This window comes from Bos indicus, chromosome 19 (assembly GCF_029378745.1).
Source record: "Bos indicus isolate NIAB-ARS_2022 breed Sahiwal x Tharparkar chromosome 19, NIAB-ARS_B.indTharparkar_mat_pri_1.0, whole genome shotgun sequence".
NCBI lineage: Eukaryota > Metazoa > Chordata > Mammalia > Artiodactyla > Bovidae > Bos > Bos indicus.
This window is the reverse complement of record NC_091778.1, coordinates 29425023-29447089: the sequence shown is the minus strand read 5'-3', so window position 1 is coordinate 29447089 and position 22067 is coordinate 29425023. Positions and strand designations below refer to the sequence as shown.

At 44.4% G+C, this 22067-nt stretch overlaps 1 protein-coding gene and 1 non-coding gene across 6 annotated transcripts in view; both read left to right on the top strand.

The window, feature by feature from the left end:
- Positions 1-210: 210 nt before the first annotated feature.
- MYH10 (myosin heavy chain 10) overlaps positions 211-22067 on the top strand; it is a 121611-nt gene continuing 99754 nt past the window's right edge. For 3 of the 5 annotated variants that reach the window (XM_019981423.2, XM_070773070.1, XM_070773068.1), the window contains exons 1-3: positions 578-732; positions 7398-7773; positions 21518-21674. In XM_019981423.2, coding sequence (XP_019836982.2) covers positions 7429-7773; positions 21518-21674 — 502 coding nt within the window. In that variant the 5' untranslated portion in view covers positions 578-732; positions 7398-7428. Of the gene's footprint in view, positions 466-577; positions 733-7397; positions 7774-21517; positions 21675-22067 lie in introns of those variants that run through there. The other 2 variants (XM_070773069.1, XM_019981425.2) reach the window with 2 other exon arrangements.
- On the top strand, positions 11090-11230 carry LOC139177872 (small nucleolar RNA SNORA79). Its single transcript, XR_011562337.1, has one exon. It is a non-coding gene; the product is annotated as a small nucleolar RNA SNORA79 (small nucleolar RNA).

Genomic DNA, 22067 nt, shown 5'->3' with positions numbered 1-22067 from the left:
CCCCACTCCCCGCAGCCCCGGGGGTGACGTCAGGCCTCTGGACCGCGCTCCGGCCCCGCCCATGCAGGCAGCGCCGGGAGCTCGCGACTCAGCGGTGGAAGCCGGTCCCACTGTGGGACCCGCCGGCTGCGACAGGCAGAGGGGGCGGCGAGGCTCCGTACTGGGCTGCCGCGGCGGCCCGACGCCAGGGCGTGGAGCGTCCAGGCGGAGCTCGGGGCTCTGGCCGCGGCACACCTGCCCCGCCGTTCGCACAGCCAAAGCCGCTGCGGGGTCCGCACCCACTGCCCCGCGGGATCGCGGGACGCCCTGCCAGTCTCAGCTGTCCATCTCTGCCCTAGCCAGCCAATCACCCACGACTGCCCCGGCCGCACCTCCCGGAATCTCTGATGGACGTGCGGCTTAGCCTGTAATATGGGGGCCTCGGCCGCCTGGGCTGGGAGCGGAAGCCAATGAGCATCGTTTCAGGTGGGTGGAGGGAACGGACCTCGGGAAGGTAGCTTCGTTCGGGTTGCTAACGTCTTCCCTTGGAGATGGGCGCGCAAACGGACCAGTGGGTCTGGGGGCCGTGGTGACGGGCGTGGAGCTGGCCCAATGAGGGTGGGAGTGGGTGGGGCAGCCCGGAGTAGCAGTGCTAAAGGAGCCCGGCGGAGGCAGCGGTGGGTTTGGGACTGAGGCGCCGGTTCTGTGGTCGCGGCTGGGGACGTGCGCCGGCGCCACCATCTTCGGCTGAAGGTGAGAGGTGCGGTTGTCCCGGTCCGAAACCGGCGACCGGAGACCGGGGACGGTTTGTGGTGGGGGGAGGGATCCTCCGCGGCTCTGGAGGGCGAGGACGGAACCGAAGCGGGAGCTGGGGAAGAGAGAAGGGACTCTGGGCGGAGGGTTTGTGCTGCGGGGGCCGTAGATTCCTGCGAGGAAGGACATTGCGGGGTGGTGGCGGGGAACGGGACCCCAGTGGGTGGAGAGACCCCTGGGGGTGGGGTGGGGAATGAGATCCTTGAGAGTGAGAGACTCTTGCGGGGATGAGGGCCTGGAGGTGCGGGAGGACTGCCCCTGGGGGACTGGGGATGGAGATCTCCGGGTGGGCATGTGCGGACCTGGTCCTCCGCGTTCGGGATCCGTGCGGCGCGTGGTTGGGGGAACCTCGTGCGCTAGTGAGGGTCCCTGGGGATCCCACGAGTCTTTGCCTGTTTCTCAGGAGGGGAGGGAGTCTTGGGGCGGGCTGGAAAGCGCAATCCCGATTGGGGGTGGGGGGAGAGCTGGACGGGAAGGGCCCTTGGGTGGGCTGCTGGGTGGCTTAGGCCGGCTGCGGCACCCGGAGTGCGGTGCGGAGTTCGCCGAGGGGTCGGAAGGCGGGCGGCGCGCCTGGACCTGCTGGGTGGAGGAGGGACGCGAGGGCAGGGCTGCGCACGGCCGGGGCAGCGCGCGGCGGGTGAAGGTCTGATCAGCCGGCCGCGGGCTTGGGGAGGGTCGGGCTCCGCTGGTCCCGGGGGAGCAGGGCGGGAGGGGCGGCGTCAGACCAGGCTCTGTGGGGTTTGCGGGGGCCGGGGGTGGACGTCCGGCCAGGCCCGGGCGGCTTGGGGGGGCGAGGCGGGAAATGTGGCGGGGGCGCGCTGCAGCAGGGCGGCTGAGGGGGAGGGTCAGCCCTTGCTTCGGGATCCCTTTATTGTGTAAGGGATCTGGGCATGGCTCGCCGCGGAGTCTCTTCTTGGCCTTCTGCAGTGGGGGGGTCCAACCTTGAGCCCATAAAATCGGCCTGGAACGAGGTCGGAGGGAAGTTGAAGGCGCCGAGTCCCGGCGTCCGCGCGGGCTTTGTGGGCCTGCGGTGGGCGGATGCGGCCCGGGGACCGGCCAGGCCCCCAGCCCGGCCTGCCTGGGAACCCGGGCCTTGGGAAGGAGGCTGGCGACCTGGCGGGTCTGAGCTCGGCTGGTGAGTTTTGGCTAACGTGGCCTCTGCCTATGACCGTTATCTCCGTTCCTTAGGGCCTCTGCAGCTCCCTTCAAGATCACTGCGGTTGATGAAAGGGGGTGGGGTGGGGTGGGGTGGGGTGGGTAGGGGAAAGCAGGCGGGTAGATCCCTAGTGCAAAAGAAACAAAGACGGCTGTTTTCGCTGAATAATATAATGCCAATTTTAATACTTTAGTTTTGCCGAGATTTTTGTTTTTTAACATTGAAACTGAGGATTCTTTGAGTCAGGCTTCATTATTCTTGATAGTATCTCACTCTGGAAAACTTTAATCTATTTATTGTTTCATTTCCTTCATCCATCGGCCGTCATTAATTATCCTTTTAGTCCCATGCTTTTGATGTTTAAGTATGCCCTGTCTGTCACGGATCCTGGAAAAGTGGCCATTTTATGCATCTCCTTACTTCTGCATCTTAAATTCAGTTCCTCCCCGTCCTTATCTGGAGAAAGCATATGGTGTAATTGGGCGATATAGCACCAGCTTTTGCAGCAAAGAGATGTGACTCGAGAGCTTGCCTTTTTACTTGGGCCCCTTAGGGAAATCATTTCAAGGAAGACAGGCTGGATGGAAGGTGAGACAGAGGAAATTTTCAAGGGCACGTTGTATGGTGAAAGACTGTAGTCTTCAGCGGTTTCTGTACCTTCTTGTCATGTAGGAAGAATAAAAACTCCTGGTGTCAGTCTCCCCGCTTCAGAAACGTTTAACACAGTGTAAAGATATTCACAGAGGTGGCTTGGGCCATGAAGAGCAGTAGTGTCCTTTGCACTTGATTTGCATTTCTGCTCATTTTTGGTTAAACATGATTTTGATGAGTGAACAGACTTTCACTCAAGATGAATGACCTCAGTGGTAGCTTTACACAAATTGTAGACGATTCTGTTTCAGTTTATCTGTCTCAGAGAGATGTGCTATCATGGATCGTTTACCCAGCGTTTTTGTTTGGATTTTGGTATGCAAGATAGTCATAAAACTTTCCCTGTGCCTCTACCTACCATAGGCGCTGGGAGGCAGTTGAGAAGCTTAGTGGGTGGTGTTTCTTTGGGAGTAAAAGACGGCCTTGGGGATGGACCCCCAGGGGTGTGTGTGTGTCGAAAAATCAGTGAAGGTGATGGGGCTTCGACTCTGGGGTGGGGGGCAGCTGATAAATGATTTAAGTATAATTAGGCAGTTACTTCAGAGGACACCAAGAACTTTCAGATTCTGTCTGTTACAAAGAGTTTCCTATTTATTCCTTTTTTATGAAATGTAAAGCCTTTGCCAGATTGTGCTAGTGTGTTCATTGGCTGAGCCTGTCCTCATTTTTCTTTTTTTTGGCCACACCATGTGGCTTGTGGGATCTTGGTTCCCCAACCAAGGATCAAACCTGGGCCCCCAGCAGTGGAAGTGCAGAGTCCCGACCATTGGACTGCCAGGGAATTCCCTGAGCATGTACTCTTGAAACCATAATTGATCATTGATCGACAGGCAGTAGGTAGTGTATACTACATGTCAAAATTTTCCCCTCCTCACCTTCCATCCTTGTAGCACGTGTTCTGGAGCTGAACTCTGGGTTTCCTCCCAGCTCTGTTCTTTGTTAGCTCTGTGACTTTGGGCCAGTTTTTGGCTTTCTCTGAACCTTGGGTTCCTCACCTGTAAAATGGAGATATTAAAAGCACCTGCCTGGTGAGCCTGTTGTGAGGATTAAGAGTTGATATATATACACTTAAACCACTTAAGAATAGCGCCTGGCCATCATTAGTGGTATATAACAACAGTATTTGCTGTTTTCAAAATTCTAATGTTACCCTTCCTACAAGGCAAAGCATTTGCAAGTGGTTTCCCTATTAAATACCAGCACTATCAAGACAAGTTGCCAGATGTGCAATGGAATGATAAAAATACAATATGTTTGGTAACCTCAAGTGAACAGTTAAAATGAACAAAACCTTTTCCCTGGCCTCAGGGACTCTACCATCTAAACAAGGATTTGACCACCTACTGCCTGCTGAGTCCTCTGGTACAGAGACGAGAAGGGTGCCAGAAGAGCAGCACAAAATGTTAGGAGGAGGAGAAGGATTAAATTGCCAGGTTGACCTGAAAAGAACTTGTGAAAGGATGGCATTTGGGTCAGGATTTAAAGGAATGGTCGGGTTTTGGTGGTGGAGGAGAAGCCGAAGCTTACTCTGAGGGTCAGGACCGTTCATGTAATGTTGATCAGTAGGTATATAAATGCCCTCCTGTGGACCAGGGAGTCAGCTCACCATATAGCAAGGACAAAACCATCCTTGCAGCATTTAGTTAGTTATAGAAAACTCTGGAAAAGTAAAAGGTAAAAGAAGTTTGTAATCCCACTACCCAGTGAAGACCCAGTGACTATTTGTTTCCTTTGAAACAAAAAAAGACATTTATATGTAATTTTTCCCCACAAAATTGGGAACATATTATAATCACACTTTTGTGATCCCTTTTCTTCTTATGTTAAATTACAGGTGTTTCCCCACCTAGCAGTAGTACATACTAATAAATTTAAAATGTATTGATTTGATCAAATAATTTTGTAAGTCCATCAGTTACTTAAAAAAAAAAAGACCTGCCCTAGAAATGACCTGTTAAGTTATTCTAATTTATAGTCACTTGCTAAATCTCAGCAGATAATTTACATGCCCATTGTAAAAGGAAAGAAATGCATGCATTTTTCTGAAGTATTGGGTATACAGTTTATACCTAATATGGATAATAAGAGTAACTTGTTATCCTATTTTTGTTCTAGTTGGACATTTTCTCTAAGAGACTGTTCTTCCTAAGGCAGAATGTGTCCTATAGTCTATCCACATTTATCCAGGGTGATTCCCACTTCAGAGCCATCTTCTTCCTAGCAGTGGGTAATGTATAGGTTGGGAAGATAGAAGACTTGTTATTAATCTTATTAATGCAGTCTGGAGAGGTGATGTGTTTTTGAAACCATGCTTCAGAATGTACATATATGCATGAATATTTTTTCTATTGCCTTCTCCCACGTGGATGCCTTTTAGTTAGAAAGCATATTAGTAAATCTGTTGGTAGAAGTCTTAATGTTACGTGTTTTGTGATTTTTGTTTTACCCGATTGTATACTCCTAAAACTGGTAAGCATATCCTCTAATTCAGTTAGAATTAGTCTGAAACACTGGTTTTCAACCTTTTTTGCCTTCCCAACATACCTGGTGGTAGCAGTGGTTCACCATGGCAACCAGAGAACTGTGGAGTGATGGTTCTCAAAGTGTGCTCCCAGGACCAGCATTAGCAGCAGCATCTGGGAATTTGTTAGAAATGCAAATGACCAACGGTCTCCACCCCAGCCCTACTGAGAATAAGGCCTGGCAGTCTGTCTTCTAATAAACCCTTCAGGTGTTGCTGTAAGAGCCAAAGTTTGAGAACCCTGCTCCAGGCTATGAGTGTTTGTAATCCTTTACATTGTAACAACTAGTTTCTGAAGAATCTTAGCTATTTGATTCTAGTACATTCTTACTGGGTCTGAAAGGGCTAGTATTTTGTTTCCTCTATCAGTGTTTAATCTTTTAGGATAAAAATAGCTAGATCTCTTTAAGAATCTGAAGAAAGTTATGCGTGTTCTCTTCAGAAAAGCACAGGTCTACAAAAAATTATACAGTGTATTTAGACCCATTTCAGTGTCTTCATGAAGCCTGAACTTTGTCTGTGCACTGAAGGTTAAGAACCTCTTGATGGGACTTCCCTGGTGGTCCAGTGGTTAGGACTCCACGCTTCCACCGCAGGGGGCCCATGTTTGATCCCTGGCTGGGGAACTATGGTCCCAAATGTCATATGGCATGGCCAAAACAACAAAAAAAAACCTCTTCACAACCTGGGGTGATTTTTATTTCCCTTGCAGCCTTCCATCTAAGAGGTGCGTAGGTAGGTAGGCAGGCAGGCAAGAGCTTACCAAGAATCCCCCTCATTTGGGGGAGAGAGAGAAGTTGGGAGAGTTGGATGGAGGAGCAAGAGCAGCTGCTTCCTTGCCTTCTTGCATTGACCTGAGTGAGGTTTGTGATAACCTGGAATTTGGCTGGAAAATGACTTACTACTCCAAGTCATAAGGGAAGTGTTTAATGATGGTGTTGGATTCCAGAAAGACACTTGTCAGGCAGGAATGATGAGTCACGTCAGAAAGGTGAGTGACGAATGTAAAATCCTGTCACTTGATCTGCAAAGTCAGTCCCACAAGCGTGAGAGGAGAAGTAGCTTCAAGGACTATGCGTCGGGTTTTGGCTGACAGCTCCATGTGAGCCAGCAGTGAGCACTCAATAAACCACTGAGGTCTTAGATACAGTCATTGTAGAAGTCCCAGAAACATGCTTTGCTCTCCCTGCCAGGGCTGAGGCTGTAAACAGTTTCTTTCTCTTCTGCACCAGTCACACTACGTCTGGAATATTCTGTTTGCTTCCGGCCCCTCTAAAGGGGTGTAAACACATGGAGTCTGTTTCGAGGCGAGAGACCAGAGTCGGGGAGTGAGTCTTGGTGCAGGACGGAATGCAGAAGAGGAGCTGGAGGGGAGCAGCTGCAGGCCTTGGGAGTGGAGACCTGGACCGCCACCATCACATACTTGAAAGGCTGGGTGTGACACCAACTCATGCACTCACCCTCTGTGGCCTCATGGGATCACACTGAGATCACGTGGGCCATGGAGAAGCTGCAGGGGGCTGGCTTAGGGGAATCGTAAGAGTGTTGAGTCTGTTGTCTGAAGGGCATCTTCCCAGGTGGCACAGTGGTAAAGAATTTGCCAGCCAACGCAGGAAACAAAGAGACACAGGTTCGATCCCTGGGTTGGGAAGATGCCCTGGAGGAGGAAATGGCAACCCACTCCAGTATTCTTGCCTGGAAAATTCCATGGACAGAGGAGCCTGGCGGGCTCCAATCCATGGGGTCATATAGAGTGGACGTGACTGAGTGACTGTGCACACACACAGGATGGGAGGAGCGTTCTAGACCTGAGGTTTGCTCCACTGGTAGTCACCATGCATTTCTGTAGTGACATCCAGGTGGTTGCAGTCATTCTAGCACCACTCCTGGGGTCTTTTATCCTGAATTTCTGTTTTCGTTTTCTTAGTTTTCCTTTCCCCCCTTCTCGTTTAATTTGTGGTGAGGGTGAAATAGGAGATGAAGAGAAAAACAGAGTCCAACTGCAACTTTGCTGTTTTCTTCCACTTGTTTTTCAGCCCTCAGTGACTGAGGGTACATCTTGAGTGGTCCTCAGAGAACCAGTCATCATTTATGGTCACTCCTGAAGTTTATCTTGGAAACCCAGTTACTGTGGCCCTGGAGGGGGCTACACCAACTTCTTCACTCCAAGTTCATGCATTTTGTTTACCAGAGCTTTTGTTTTTAAGTTTCTTAGAAGAGTTGTAAACCATAGCTTATTTCTAAATATCTGACTTTGTTTTCTTCCTCTTCTCGTAGAGGCGATCGCTCTTGGAGCTTCCTGTTTACAATGGCACAGAGAACTGGACTCGAAGATCCAGAGAGGTATCTCTTTGTGGACAGGGCAGTCATCTACAACCCTGCCACTCAGGCTGATTGGACGGCCAAAAAGCTAGTGTGGATCCCGTCAGAACGCCATGGTTTTGAGGCAGCTAGTATCAAAGAAGAACGGGGAGATGAAGTTCTGGTGGAGTTGGCAGAGAATGGAAAGAAAGCAATGGTCAACAAAGATGATATTCAGAAGATGAACCCACCTAAGTTTTCCAAGGTGGAGGATATGGCAGAATTGACATGCTTGAATGAAGCTTCTGTTCTACATAATCTGAAGGATCGTTACTATTCAGGACTTATCTATGTAAGTATGCCCTCTAAATAATCATGTGAGTTGGTGCCTGGGAATTCATGAAAATCGTACACACTGCCCTAATCAATGTGGAATACTCTCTGTCTCTGTTTAACATGACTATTTGTACTAAAGATGGGAAGATTGCCCCAAGTCTTACTTTGCTTTAAATCTTAATTTTAAATAATCCAGTCTGGATTAAATACACTAAAACGGATTTGAGACTTTTGTGTAGGGGTGCTCTGGAGCCTAATAAGATGGAGGAGAGCATGTGGCAGAAAGATCAGGGAGCTTAACATGGTAATGAGAGTTGCATTCACAGTAGGATAATACAGTGGGTTTCTAGTATACACCCAGGGGTGTAAAGAAGCGGGGCTGCGAGCTTAGAGGTTTCAGTGAAGAGCGAGACCAAGGGCATTGGGCACAGGGAAGTGGGAAAGCTGAATGCTGAGGTTTTTAAGAGGAAACAGTTCAGGGTCAGATTGAAGCTGGGGCTGTCCTGTGGTTAGTAGTTGACACATGTCACAGTCACTGACAATGTTGCTGAGCATATAGAAGTTCCCGAAAATAATAAGGGGTAAGGTTGAGAAGAAATATGCAAGCCAGATACTGCAAGAATCTAGAAAGCCAAAATACGTTTGAAGGGGTGGTAGACACAGGTGGTGGCGTTGGTTTAAAGAAGGCAGGGTAGTTAATTAGCAGCATCACGGGTGGACCTAGAGATGATCATAAATGAAGTCAGTCAGATGGAGAAAGACAACGACCATGTGATATCACTCATACGTGGAGTCTAAAACATGACACAAACTTATCCACGGAACAGAAACAGACTCGCAGACCTAGAGAACAGACTTGTGTTTGCCGTGGGGGAGAGGTGGAGGAGGGGTGGTTTGGGGGTTTGAGATAGGTAGATGCAAGCTATCATATAGAGAATGGAAGAACAGCAAGTTCCTACTGAATAGCCCAGGGAACTGTATTCAGTATCCTTTGATAAACCATAATGGAAAAGAATATGAAAAAGAGTGTGTAGGTACACGTTTTCAAATTCTTTTACATATATGTATATGTATATATGAATCACTGTTGTATAGTAGAAATTAACACATTTTAAATCAACTATACTTCAATAAAATAAATGTAAAAGAATAAAGAAGGCATGTCAGATAGAAGGTAGATTTAGAAAGAAGAGACATTGAGAGGAAGGTTTGACATTATAATGGTCTGAATTTGGGAAACCACTTGAATTTTAGGCAGAGGCAGCATTTGTACTACTAATGTTCAGGCGTAAGTCAGAACTTCAGCAACTCAGAGGTCATTTTCCCATAGAATTAGTTTATTTAGTGGATATGTACTGAGCACCTACTATGTTCTACCCCGAATATTCATTGGAAGGACTGATGCTGAAGGCCCAATACTTTGGTCACCTGACGTGAAGAGCTGACTCATTGGAAAAGACCCTGATACTGGGAAAGATTGAGAGCAGGAGGAGATGGGGGTGGCACAGGATGAGATGGTTGGATGACTCAATGGACATGAGTTTGAGCAAACTCCGGGAGATAGTAAAGGACAGGGAAGCCTGGCGTGCTGCAGTTCATGGAGTCCTAAAGAGTCAGACACTGCGTAGTGACTGAATAACAACTATATTCCAGGTGCTGGAGAGAGTGCAGGGAACAGGCCAGGCCAATCCCTGCCTTCGTGATACTTCCTTATTAGGAAATGAAACAGGACTGTGGGGATGGCTTTCCCCCGTGAGTATGGGAAGGATTCTGAGAAGGTAGCATTTGAGCTGGAATCTGGCTGGTAGGAAGGAGTTTGCCATGGGAGCATCTGAAAAGGAGTAGTTCATTCATGACTTTTGCCAGAGTGGTTTGAATCAATCCTGATGGTCTCTTTTATTTTTTCTCGGTGAGTTAGGATGCAAAGTAAGAGAGTAAGAGGCACCAGGGTTGGGTAGGTGGCTTGAGGAGAATGGGGATGCCTTGGAAAAGGAAGGAAGCAAGGGATAAGAAAACAGTTGGAGAGCAGCGTTGGGAATCCAGCGGAGACTGAGCAGCAGAGTATATTTTTGCCTGGAGAGAGGGAGTGAGAAAACTGCGACATGCAGGGATTGTGGGCAGATCATAATGTTGAGATCAGAGAGGGATCCATTTTGGATGATCCCCTGTGCAGTGAATCGTGAAGGGCTGGAAAAGCAGGGACACAGCCAAAAAGGTGTGGAGCACTGCCCTGAGAACAGGAGTCTGTCTTCACCTTGATTCCCACTGGCCCCTGTGGGCGACTGCACTTAGGACAGAGGACAGAAATAGAGGGGTAGGAGGCTGTGGGTAAAAGCGAAGGATGAAGGGAAAGGCAGTTCAGTTTATTGTAGCTATTCCTCATGACAACTCTAAGACTTTGCAAGTATCTTTTATTGAGTTTGACTTATTTCCAGCTTAATTCAGGGTCAACATGAGTAAATTATCTTGAATTTCTTCTCAAAGCGTGGCTGCATGGTCTTTAGAAAAGGAGAATCTTGAGTTTTTTAAGAAGTTCTAGGGTCTCAAGAGAGGTGAGGGTTTGGGAGGATCATACCTTCAGTTAGTGGGGTGGAGAAAAGGTTCCTACGGAAGATTCAGGTCGGAGCACTTGACTCTAAAGAAACCTGCTAAGGAATGGGGCTGTGGGTGGCCATGATTGCTAAGCATTGAATGAAAGGTGTGTTGGGCTTTGAAATGTACCAGGCAGTTGAAATTGATCAGTTGAGGTACCATGATACAGACACTATAATAGCTTGGCTGGGACCTCTGGGATATATTTCTATAGATAAGATACAATGTAAGTTACTTAGGTTACTAACAGGTTTGGTTATGTTACTTCCTTATATCTTTAGATTTAATCTCCCCAACATCCAGCTCTCTGGTCATTAATTTTCATTTTCTTTCGTAATAAAATCATTTAAAAACTGCAAATGTCATCTCTACTGACTTTTAGCTTTGTTTGTTGTTGTTGTTCAGTCGCCAGGTCATGTCCAACTCTTTTGCAACCCTGTGGACACATGCCCTTCACAGATTTTGATGTGTAGTATTTTTATTGTTCAGTTCTAAATATTTTCTAACGTCTTTCTTCTTCAACCTGTAAACCGTTTAAAAGTGTACTTAAAAGTGTACCTAAACGTTGGTTTTTAAGTTATCTTTGTTACTGATTTTTAAGTTAATTTCATTTTAGTTAAAGAATATAGTCCACATAGTATTTATCATTCCTTGCTTTTGTTGAGACTTGCTGCTTGTTGCACACTGTCACTTACATTTATGAGTGTTCTGTATGTTTGTAAAGAACGTATATTCTCTTTTGATGGCTGTTCTGCTCACTGCGTGCAGCCTTAAGTAGTGGGATTTTAGTCCATCATATATCTAAACTGACTTGTTTTCATTCAGGGCACCATGGGTTAGCTGTCTGTCACTGCCTTTGATTTTTGCAGACTCAAACAATTGGGAAAAAAAAAAGAATGTGTATTCTGTTACTGTTGGGTGTGGAGTTCTATATGTGGCCATTAGACTAAGCTTTTTAACTGTGTAAACTTTACTAATTTTTTTTCTTTGTCTATGTGTTACTGAGAAATATCTTAAAAACTCACAGTGTATTTGATCAAACTTACGTATGTATTCCTTAAAAATATAGTTTTGCCTGTTGATGAGTTTTTATATGAATGAATGTCTTAATATATTCCTTTTTGTGTCTGTTTTTTTTTTCCTTTTGCTCAGCATTATATTTTTTAGATTCACTCATGTTACTTTGTGTTAATGTAACTCAGTAGTTCTCAAAGGTGCTTCATAGACTCCTAGGGGCTTCTTCAAGACCCTTTCATGACATCCTTGAGACCAAAACTGTTTTCATGACTTGATTTGCCCCTTCACTGTTGACACTGATACTGATGGTGCGAAAGCTGTGGTGAGGAAAACTGCTGACTCCTTATCACGGGTGAGGCAGTAACCCCTACTGTCCTGGTGGTTGTGCTGATCTAGTTTTGTTCAAGAGCGTCCTTGATAAAGCAGGAGAAATGAGGGTTTTATGAAATCTCAGCTCTTGGGAACGTGTCTTTTAATATTCTTTGTGATTAAATGATAAGTATGCATAAAACACTTCTGCGTATTGAACTAGAATGGTTGCTTTGAAGAAAAGCATGAATGTAGAGCTATATGAGTTGCAAGCTAAACTTGCCATTTTTTTTTGTAATAGAATGCCATTTTTATTTGATAGAATGACTGGTAGATAAGCTATGGTTAATTGACACCAGGGTACTTGGCCAGCCATTTTCTTGAAAATGAACAGGGACTTCCTAGGTGGTCCAGTGGTTAAGACTGCACCTCAAGTTCAGGGGATGTGGGTTCCAACCCTGGTTGGGAAGCTAAGGTCCCACACACTGTGCATGGTGGTGTGAAAAGAAAATGAACGGAGTGAGCCTGACACTTCAAAGAAAACAATTGAATATATTTGTCAATAATGATAAAATTTGATTTTCCACATGAAAATTAAAAGTTGCATCTGCCACTGAACTTAATACCTTGTCAATACATAAAACCTTTCTGATGAGGTAGATGGCAATATTAATGAATGTTTTTTTTTTTATAATGTCATATAGTGTGAGATGTTATCATTTAGAAGACTTGTATAATTCATTGAGCCAAAGTTTTCCAAATGATGTTTACATGATGTTACAAACTCATGCCTGGGTAAAAGATTCGTTCAGCATACAAGTGTTCAGCCAGTGACTTTGATGTGACAGAATATGGAAAGTTCACTGACAGGGTGTCAGATGTTACATTGCATCTCATTTTGAGAAATTCTCGCTTGTCGAGTTTTGGTGTAGTATCACAGAGAAATATCTATAACTTCATGAAAAGACTGCTAAACTACTCCTCCCTTTTCAAATTAAGTATCAGTGTAAGATACTTCATGTATTTCAGTCAAAACAACATCACAAATAGATTGAACGCTGAAACAGAATGTTGAATGTTTTCTATTAAGAAAATTGAGTGTTTTCTATTAAGCCAGACAACAAAAGATTTGCGAATAAAAACCAGTGCCACTCTTCTTGCTTTTGTTTTAGAAAACAAAAGGTTATTTTTCCTAAAAATATTATTTTTATTTTTAAATGAATAAATACACATTTAAAAACCCAGTTTATTGATATTTGTATATTTATATAAAAATACATAACACAGAAGATTTGGGGGATCTTTAACAGTTTCTAAGAGTAGTCAAGTGCCCTGAACTATAAAAGTATTTTGTTCATTTTTGTGGAATGTAATGTTCCAGTGTAAGATTTTTGTCCCAATTTATTTATCCTCTCAACTGATTTTGAATATTCCCCCTGTCTCCCCCCAAGTTTGGGACTATTGCAAACATTGCTTCAGTGAACAGCTTTGGTCATGTCCTGGTGCGTATAAGCATGGCTTTCTGTAAGGTATATAACCAGGAGTGGAATTTCTGGGTGACACAGGACATGCATATCCTTAACTCATATCTTGAGCCTTTCTAGATAATACCTGAGATAGATTCCATCAGTAAACACACGGCCCTCTAAATAGGTATTCGGCACATTTAATAAGGGGAGGATTTACAAACACGTGAATAGAGTTGAGAAAACAGATGCAGAAATGTTGCAGTATCCTGCCACTAGTGATGGCTGAGAGCCCTGGACCCACCTTGATCTTGAAAGAAACAAAGAGCTGGTACCTTGATCAGGAGAGGATGCTTTGTGGAGAGGGCTTCCTGGTGGAAACTGTGGCCCCTTTCAGAGGGAACCTGACGCCCTGGCCTGGGGGGTAAACATCCTGGCCTCATTCTCTCCCCACCCTCAGTCTCCTGCTGCCTGACTCAGAGGAAAGGGAATTTGATGATATGTTTCTTAGAGTCAGTCTCAGTTCTATTTGGGGAAGTGAATTTAGTGTATGGTACAAGGTATGGGCAAGGTTAATTTTTTCCCCCCAGATGTCTATTCAATTAGTCCAGTGCCATTTATTGAAACACAGCCCTCTCTCCACTGCGCTCAAGTGTCACCTTTATCATAAATCAGGTGCTCACAAATGTGTGCTTGACTTCCTGTTCTGTTTCATGGGTCTGTTATGCCCATCCTTGGGCTGATGTCACATTATCTTGATTCTTACAGCTTTATACTATGTCTTATGGGCTTTGCAGATGGTGCTAGTGGTAAAAAACCCACCAGCCAAGGCAGGAGACGTAAGAGATGTGTGTTCGATCCCTAGGTGGGGAAGATCCCCTGGAGGAGGGCATGGCAGCCCACTCTGATACTCTTGCCTGTTGAATCCCATGGACAGAGGAGCCTGGCAGGCTACAGTGCATAGGGCTGCAGAGTCAGACACGACTGAAGCGACTTTGCACATACACAGTATGTCTTGGTATCCAGTATGGTAAACCCTCACTTCTGTTCTTTGAGATTGTTTTGGTTGTTAGGGCCTCTGCATTTCAGTATAATTTTAGAACCCTCTTGTCAGTTTTTCATACAGACAAAACCTGATTGGAATTTTAATTGGATTTTTGCTGATTCGGTAGATCAGCTTAGAGGAGAAATGAGATCTCTACAGTATCTGTTCCTCTAGTTCTTGTCTTATTAGTTCTTAACCTTTCGCAATATGTTTTAGGTTTTGTACATCCTTTATTGGATTTATTTTTAGGTATTTAATCTTTTATGCATTTAAGTGGTGTTTTCCATGTTTTTAAATTGTTACCATGAGGTAGGAATACAGTTGCCATGTTTTTACAGTTAACTTTTATATATTGACTTTATATTCACCAACCTTACTCAGTTTACTTACTGATTGTAATAGTTTTGTTTTGTTTTGTTTTGTTTGTAATAGTTTTGTTGAGTCTTACGGATATTGAATACACTCATGTTGTCTGCAGATGACAGTGTTATTTTTTCCTTTCTAATTCTTGTACGTTGCTTTATTGCATTGTCTAAGAAGTTCAGTAAATGTTTGCTGGATAGTAGTGGTTATTGAAGGCATCTTTGTATCAGAAACTTTTCAACATTTCACTACTAAGAATGATTTGTTTTGAATATTCTTTTATCAGATTCAGGGAAGTTTCCTTCTATTGCTAGTTTTTATTCTGCATGGATGAGTTTTTTTAAATACTGTTTACATACCGATTCCTGTCCAACTCTTTGTAACCCTATGGACCGTAGTCCGCTGGGCTCCTCTGTCCATGGAATTTTCCAGGCAAGAATCCTGGAGTGGATTGCCATTGTCTATGCCATTTTAAATACGGACTGGGTGTTAATTTATCAAACATTTTTCAGCTTCTGATCAGACGATAGTGTGATTTTTCTGGTTATTTAGTTATTGTGGTGAATCGTATACTGTATTTTTTAGTGGTAGACTAACCTGGCAAGGACCAGTATTCTTTATATATATTACTGGATTCCTAGATTTTGTTTGCTAATATTTTGTGTAGAATTTTTGTATCTATATTCATAAAGGCGATTGACTGAAAATTTCCCTTTCTTATAATGTCCTTGTCATGTTTTGCTGTCAAAATTATGCTGGCTTTTTAAAATGAATCTGGGACTATTTTATCTTTGTATTTTCTCTGGAAGAATGTGGATAGTATTGATGTTATTTCATTTAAAAATAATGATATAGTTTCCTTTGTGGGGAAGTTTTTCTTTCATAGTTCTTGAATTTTTCAGATTAAAAACTTTGGGTAACAGTTTTGATAATTGAGTTTTTCTAGGAATTTGTGTATTTCATCTAAATTTTCAAATTAATTCGCCTGATGTGTTCCTAATAACCCTCTTTTCTCCTGTAGGATTTGCTGTGATGTTCTCTTGCATTCCCAGTACTGAGCATCTGTTCTACCCTTTTTAAAATGAGTCTCACCAGAGGCTTATCAATTTTAGTAATTTCAATCATGTCTTTTTATTACTTGAGCCTATGATTGTCTAGGATACAAGATGCAAGGGCATTAAAAGTAGACTCATAGGAGCTGCTGCTGCTGCTAAGTCGCTTTAGTCATGTCCGACTCTGTGCAACCCCATAGACGGCAGCCCACCAGGCTCTGCCTTCCCTGGGATTCTCCAAGCAAGAACACTGGAGTGGGCTGCCATTTCCTTCTCCAATGCGTGAAAGTGAATTCGCTCAGTCATGTCCAACTCTTAGCGACCCCATGGACTGCAGCCTACCAGGTTCCTCTGTCCATGAGATTTTCCAGGCAAGAGTACTGGAGTGGGGTGCCATTGCCTTCTCCAGACTCATAGGAGACCCACATATTATTCTGGATTTTAGTTACAACCGTCACCTCTGTGCCAGTTACTGTATATGAGAGGTTGTGGAGGTAATCTGAGGCTCTGGGTGACCTCACGCTCTGGGCAGGCAGTTAGATCAAGGGGAACGAGTGTGCGTGTAGGTCACTCAGGGGTTTACCTCCCTCCCTCCCCGGCTTTGGGCTGGTCTATTTCTGGTACTCTCTAACCTCTCAGGGTACACCAGTTAGGGTCCCAGCTGAAAGCCTGGGATGTTTACCATCCTCCTGGGTGGCTTTTTTTTTTTTTTTGTAAAGAAACAAGGTCTGTTGTGCTGTAGAGTTTCCCATAGTCTGGATTCTGTTGATTGCATTCCCGTGGTGCCTCCTGTAAACTGAATGCAGAGGCTTGATCACATTCGGATTCCAGAGGCACAGGATGCCGGCTGTCTCACTTCACGATGCTGAGATGGGTCAGTGAGTCAGTTTGGGCTTTGTCGGCCTGATTCCTGTTTTAGGAATGTCTGCCCTTCCTGAAGGGTTTTAGCACCTGTGATGGGCACTGTCCTGATCCATCATTTCATTAGGAAGCCAAATGGTGATAATTTAATGTCATTCCTTCTATGTTTATTGGCTTGATACATTATTTATTAACTCACTGTGTATTACCTGCCCCTCTCCTGCACACGGAGAAGGCAATGGCACCCCACTCCAGTACTCTTGCCTGGAAAATCCCATGGACGGAGGAGCCTGGTAAGCTGCAGTCCATGGGGTCACTAGGAGTGAGACACGACTGAGCGACTTCACTTTCACTTTTCACTTCCCTGCATTGGAGAAGGAAATGGCACCCCACTCCAGTGTTCTTGCCTTGAGAATCCCAGGGACGGGGAAGCCTGGTGGGCTGCCGTCTATGGGGTCGCACAGAGTTGGACACGCCTGAAGCGACTTAGCAGCAGCAGCAGCTCCCGCACACACACAGTTTTCTTCAAGTTTATTTTTTATTGTTGTTCTTTTTACAGAATTTTGGTCATTTTCCCCCCTAAGGAGTGATAATGATGAATATTTTAGTAATCCTTTCTGTGCTCTTCATGTTTATCTTTAATTTATTCAATTTAACTTTCATATTTGTCAAATTATTTTTATCTCTGTACCTCCTTTTTCTTTTATTATCTACCTTTGTTGTGTCTTTAAGAGTCTACATCATACTCCATTCTGTTGTAGCCATAAATCTATTTCTTCAGGTTTTCTTTCAGCTTATTTTATAGAGAATGTCCAGAGGTCATTTCTCTCTCTGAATATTCTGGATGATGAACTTTCCCTCATTATGTAGGGTTGTTGTTGTTTTTTAAATTGTGTTGTGTCGTAAGTTGGTAAGTTTTCTGACCCCATGGGCTGTAGCCCTCCAGGATCCACCGTCCATGGGATTTCCCATGCAAGAGTGCTGGAGTGGGGTGCCATTGCCTTCTCCAGGGGATCTTCCTGACCCAGGGATCGAGCCCGAGTCTCCACATTGGCAGGCAGGTTCTTTTCCCCTAAGCCACATGTGAATTTCATCCAGGTGTGGTGTTTGCAGATGGTGTGAGTGAATTGTTCTTTCTTCCCTTCCTTTCCTCTCGGGTGGATGTGTGATTTCTTCCGAGGGCTGTGGTTGGGGTGGAGGTTTGTGTGATGCCCCCAGTTCAGTGCCCTGTCTCTAACAGGAGACTGTCGTATCTGCTCCATTGCACTGGCATCTCTACCGGCCTTAGTTTTCTGGTTCTCTAATCCTTCAAAGCTTCAAAGTAATAATGTATATGCGTATCCCTGCTTTCTTAAACTGAGGCCCAGCCCTAAAGGATGAGTAACATTTTCCAATACTGGGTAGAAGATGGGTGTTCTAAGCAGAGGGATAAGCATACAGAGAAGCTTGGAAGCATGAAAGCAGCATCAGTTCAGTTCAGCCGCTCAGACTTGTCCATCTCTTTGGGACCCCATGGACTGCAGCGCCAGACTTCTGTCTGTCACCAACTCAGCAGCATAGGGTGCTAAAAAATTAATGAGTCTCTTTTGTGTGCTAGTGTTTTTGTATGTCTCTTTTTGGTTTGTTGTTCAGTCAGTAAGTCCTGTCCGATTCTCTGCGACCCCAAGGACTGCAGCATACCAGGCTTCCTTGTTCTTTACCATCTCCTGGAGTTTCCTCAGATTCGTGTCCATTGAGTCAGTGATGCTATCTAACCATCTCATCTTCTGCCACCCCCTTCACCTTAATAACTGTTACTTGCTGTCCTAAAACTACTGTACAAGCTTCTTCAAGACTTTGCAGTTTTTCAAAATGTTCTCATGACTTTAGGATTTCAGTGTTTCCCACTATTCAGTAGGCATTCATTCTCTTGGGCTCCCCTCTTGTAATGACTCTCCTTTTAACAAGCCACAGTCTTAATATGTTGAAGAGGGATTCATTATCTTTCCCCACAAATCAAATGATTTTTCCTATCCGCCCATAACTTTTCCATTCTCTGAAGCTTGGTGACCTTGGAGTCAATTTTAACACACGCCTTGAATGGATTTCTCTAGTCAGAGTTCTGAGTGCTATTGAGTTTTTAGTCTACTTTCTTCATGACTCAATTCTGCTCTTTTTTTAAAAAATTAATTTATTTATTTTTGACCATGCCATGCGTCGTGTGGGATCTTAGTTCCTCGACCAGGGATCAAACCTGTGCCCCCTGCACTGGGAGTACTGAGTCTTAATCACTGGACCACGAGGGAAGTGTCCCGCTGCTCCGTTTTTGTCTTGCTTTTCTCTCCTGCAGGCCTGTTACTGTGCCTGGAGACACCTCCACCTTCTGCTTCCCACCTCTTGCCTCTTCAGGCTCTCTTCCATGTGGCTGCCAGATTTATACTGTGTGAGGAATGCCTCCTCCCTTCCATCACACTTCTCCCTGAGCCCCGGATACCTAATCACCTGGAGAGGACAGAATCTCAGTGCTGCCATTTGCCTGTCTAGGCTCTTCCTCTCACCTTCCACAGAACAGACCATTGTCAGCTACACTGCCCTTCACTCTGTCCTGGATGTACCCTCCCAGGCTGTACCTTCTTACTGTTTTAATAGGAATTCCTTTATCCTTCGTTTTGACCTATTTGTCTTTAGAAAGAACATCAGCAACCCTCTGGGCCTGGACTTTGCACCTGGTTTTACTGTTTCTGACCAGGTGGCCATAGGCTTGTTGTTTGTTATGCTCCAGAGTTTTCTGTACTGCAAAGACCTGTGCATCTTTTTCTTTTTGTATCATTCTCTTCTTAATACCTTATACTGCATCTTATTTAATGTGTCTTTATTGTGTTCATCCCTAGAGTGTATCCTTCTTAAAGGTGCTTAACATCATGCGTGTGTATTCAAACAGTAATGAAGCCTACTTTGAACTTGAGGCCTCCAGAGAGATGGTTTTAACATCCCCACTGCTCTTCTTCCATGTGACTTGGGGAAGACCAAGGTGCAGTGATCAGTTAATGCAGGAGCCCAGCATTTGAGCTAATTTTGAGATAGAAGTTTAGCTCTTTAAGCACCTCAGTTTAGTATCTTCACTTAAACCTCTGTCACTGCTCCTCTTTGGCAAGCATAGAATACTGATGATTATTCCATCTTGTTTTTTGATGACTTAATCATACTTGTGAGACTTACTCATCTGTAATCCTAGTTCTCAGAAAAGCCTCCACCACATGGTGGACACACATGCTGGAATGATTTCTGATTACAAATGTCGTTGTTAGGGTCTGTTAGCATACTGTACATGCTATGGGGTGTTAGACTGAATTTGCACGTTTTAACTTCGTTTGAGTTCTTGTTCTCATTTTGGGCTAGTCTGCAATTATTTGCCTCTTACAAATGAAAAGTGCAGTGTAACTTCATGATAGAGATATCATCTCATTTTTGAATAAAAAAGTAGATGTTTATATATTACAGTTCATTGAGATATAGTTATGATTTGTCAAATTTACTGTGTGTAAATGAAACTCAAAAAAATTTTAATGTTAAGATTGCCTCTTAGTTTTCTCGCCATTAATAAAATCTGTTTTTAATCATCTCTTGTTTCCTTTTTGTCCTGTGTGTGGCAGAGAGAGGCTGGGCTAGTCAGACTAGAGACCCGTTGGTAGAAGGTTGGTGGAAGGTGTCAGGGTGCTGGGTGCAAGACTGAGAGCCAGCCCTGCATCTCAGAGTGTGATGCTGGATGTGAGAAAGCCAGCGGCTGCAGACCCAGGGGTCAGCTAGGGAGGGGCAGGTAATTACTGTGGCCTCGGGCAAACAGGGAGGGTGTCCATCTGGTCAGTTTAGAGGTCCGGCCAAATCAGTGAGCTCAGGCAGGGGGCCCTTGCTTGCCTTTGTTTTAGTCCCAAGCACTAATCTAGGTAGGAAGTGCATTCCATCTTCTGTTGGGAGGGAAGCAAAGATAAAGAACAGCTAGAGAGTTGATTCTGATCACTTCAACTTTTTTTTTTTCCGGCAGCCTTTCCTTTCAGCATCATTAACTGCTGCATTCAGAGCAGCATGGTCTCGACAGTGCCCCCTGGTGGCCACTGTCAAGGGTTTCAGCCTTTCTAAGCAGCCGATGGTTAGAGGCCCCTCCATGCTCCATGAGGGGAACGAGCATCATCAGTCTTCAGCCTTTTCTAGGGTCCTCTCACCTTTAGACTTAGAATCACCCAAAGTAAAGGGTCTGGTTTCCAGTGCAGCTGAGGTGTGTTCGGCCCGCCAGGACTGGAGAATCTGGCAGCAGTCCTAACCACTCTTGTTTTTCCATTATTCCCAAAGGCAGTTCTCAGAAATCATGTCTGTGTGAATTAAAAAAAAAAAAAACCAAAGGCAAAAATGCTCCTACTATTAATTCTGAGTAATGATTACCTTACTGATGAGGAGGGTTTTTATCTTCTTAGACTTGTGACTTAAAAATTATTGAGGGCCTCCAAAGAGCTGTTTATGTGGATTATTTTTAATGATATTTACTGTGTTTAGAAATTAAATATTTTAAATGTTTATTACCTCATTTAAAAATAAACCTGTAACAAGTTGACATAAATTACTGTTATGAAAAAAATCTATATTTTCCAAAAAATATAATTGATATTATACCCAAATTTGACCATGAGTATTTCCTTCAAGATGAATTGCAGAGTGGAACCTGAAACCACCGTGATGGACTTTTCCTACCTCGTACACTTTCAAGAGAATGAATTTGAAAAAGCAAATGACATGCTGTTTGAATAATGACCCTGTAAAGCCATGAAGCATTTATTATTGTTTCTATTTGACAGATGAGGGAATTGAATCTAAGGAAGTACCATTTAGCAATCGCATCTGTGGGAGAACCGCTTGTGGTTTGGAATTGCCCATTACGGGCTAGATTTAATTTCAGGGATAGATTAATTATGCAAATGATAAAGATCCCCTGTTCACATTACTGTGTGGTTTGTCTCCTGATTGGACCCCACCTGATAACATGCAGTAGTTTTTAACACTGTATCTTATTTTTATCTGTTCTAGACCTATTCTGGACTCTTCTGTGTAGTCATAAATCCTTACAAGAACCTTCCAATTTACTCTGAGAATATTATTGAAATGTACAGAGGGAAGAAGCGTCACGAGATGCCTCCACACATCTACGCTATATCAGAATCTGCTTACAGATGCATGCTTCAAGGTAACTGAAAATGACGTTTACAGTGCCGAATACTCAGAATTTCTTAAATGTAACCTGGGTTTTTGTTGTTTAATGTCTCAGCCTTGTCTTTTTTTTTACCTTTTTTAAAAAATTATTTTTTGTCTGTGCTGGGTCTTCATCGCTGCGCAGGCTTGTGGCAGGTGGGGCCTACTCTACGTTGCGGTGTGTGGCTTCTTTTAGCAGTGGCTCCTCTTGTTGCAGAACATAGGCTCTAGGTGTGCGGGCTCCAGTAGCACTCTGGCTCAGTGGTTACAGTTCCTGAGCTCTAGAGTACAGGCTTAGTAGTTGTGGTACGCAGGCTTAGTTGCTCGGCACATGCGATCTTCCCAGACCAGGGATAGAACCCAGATCTCCTGCATTGGCAGGTGGATT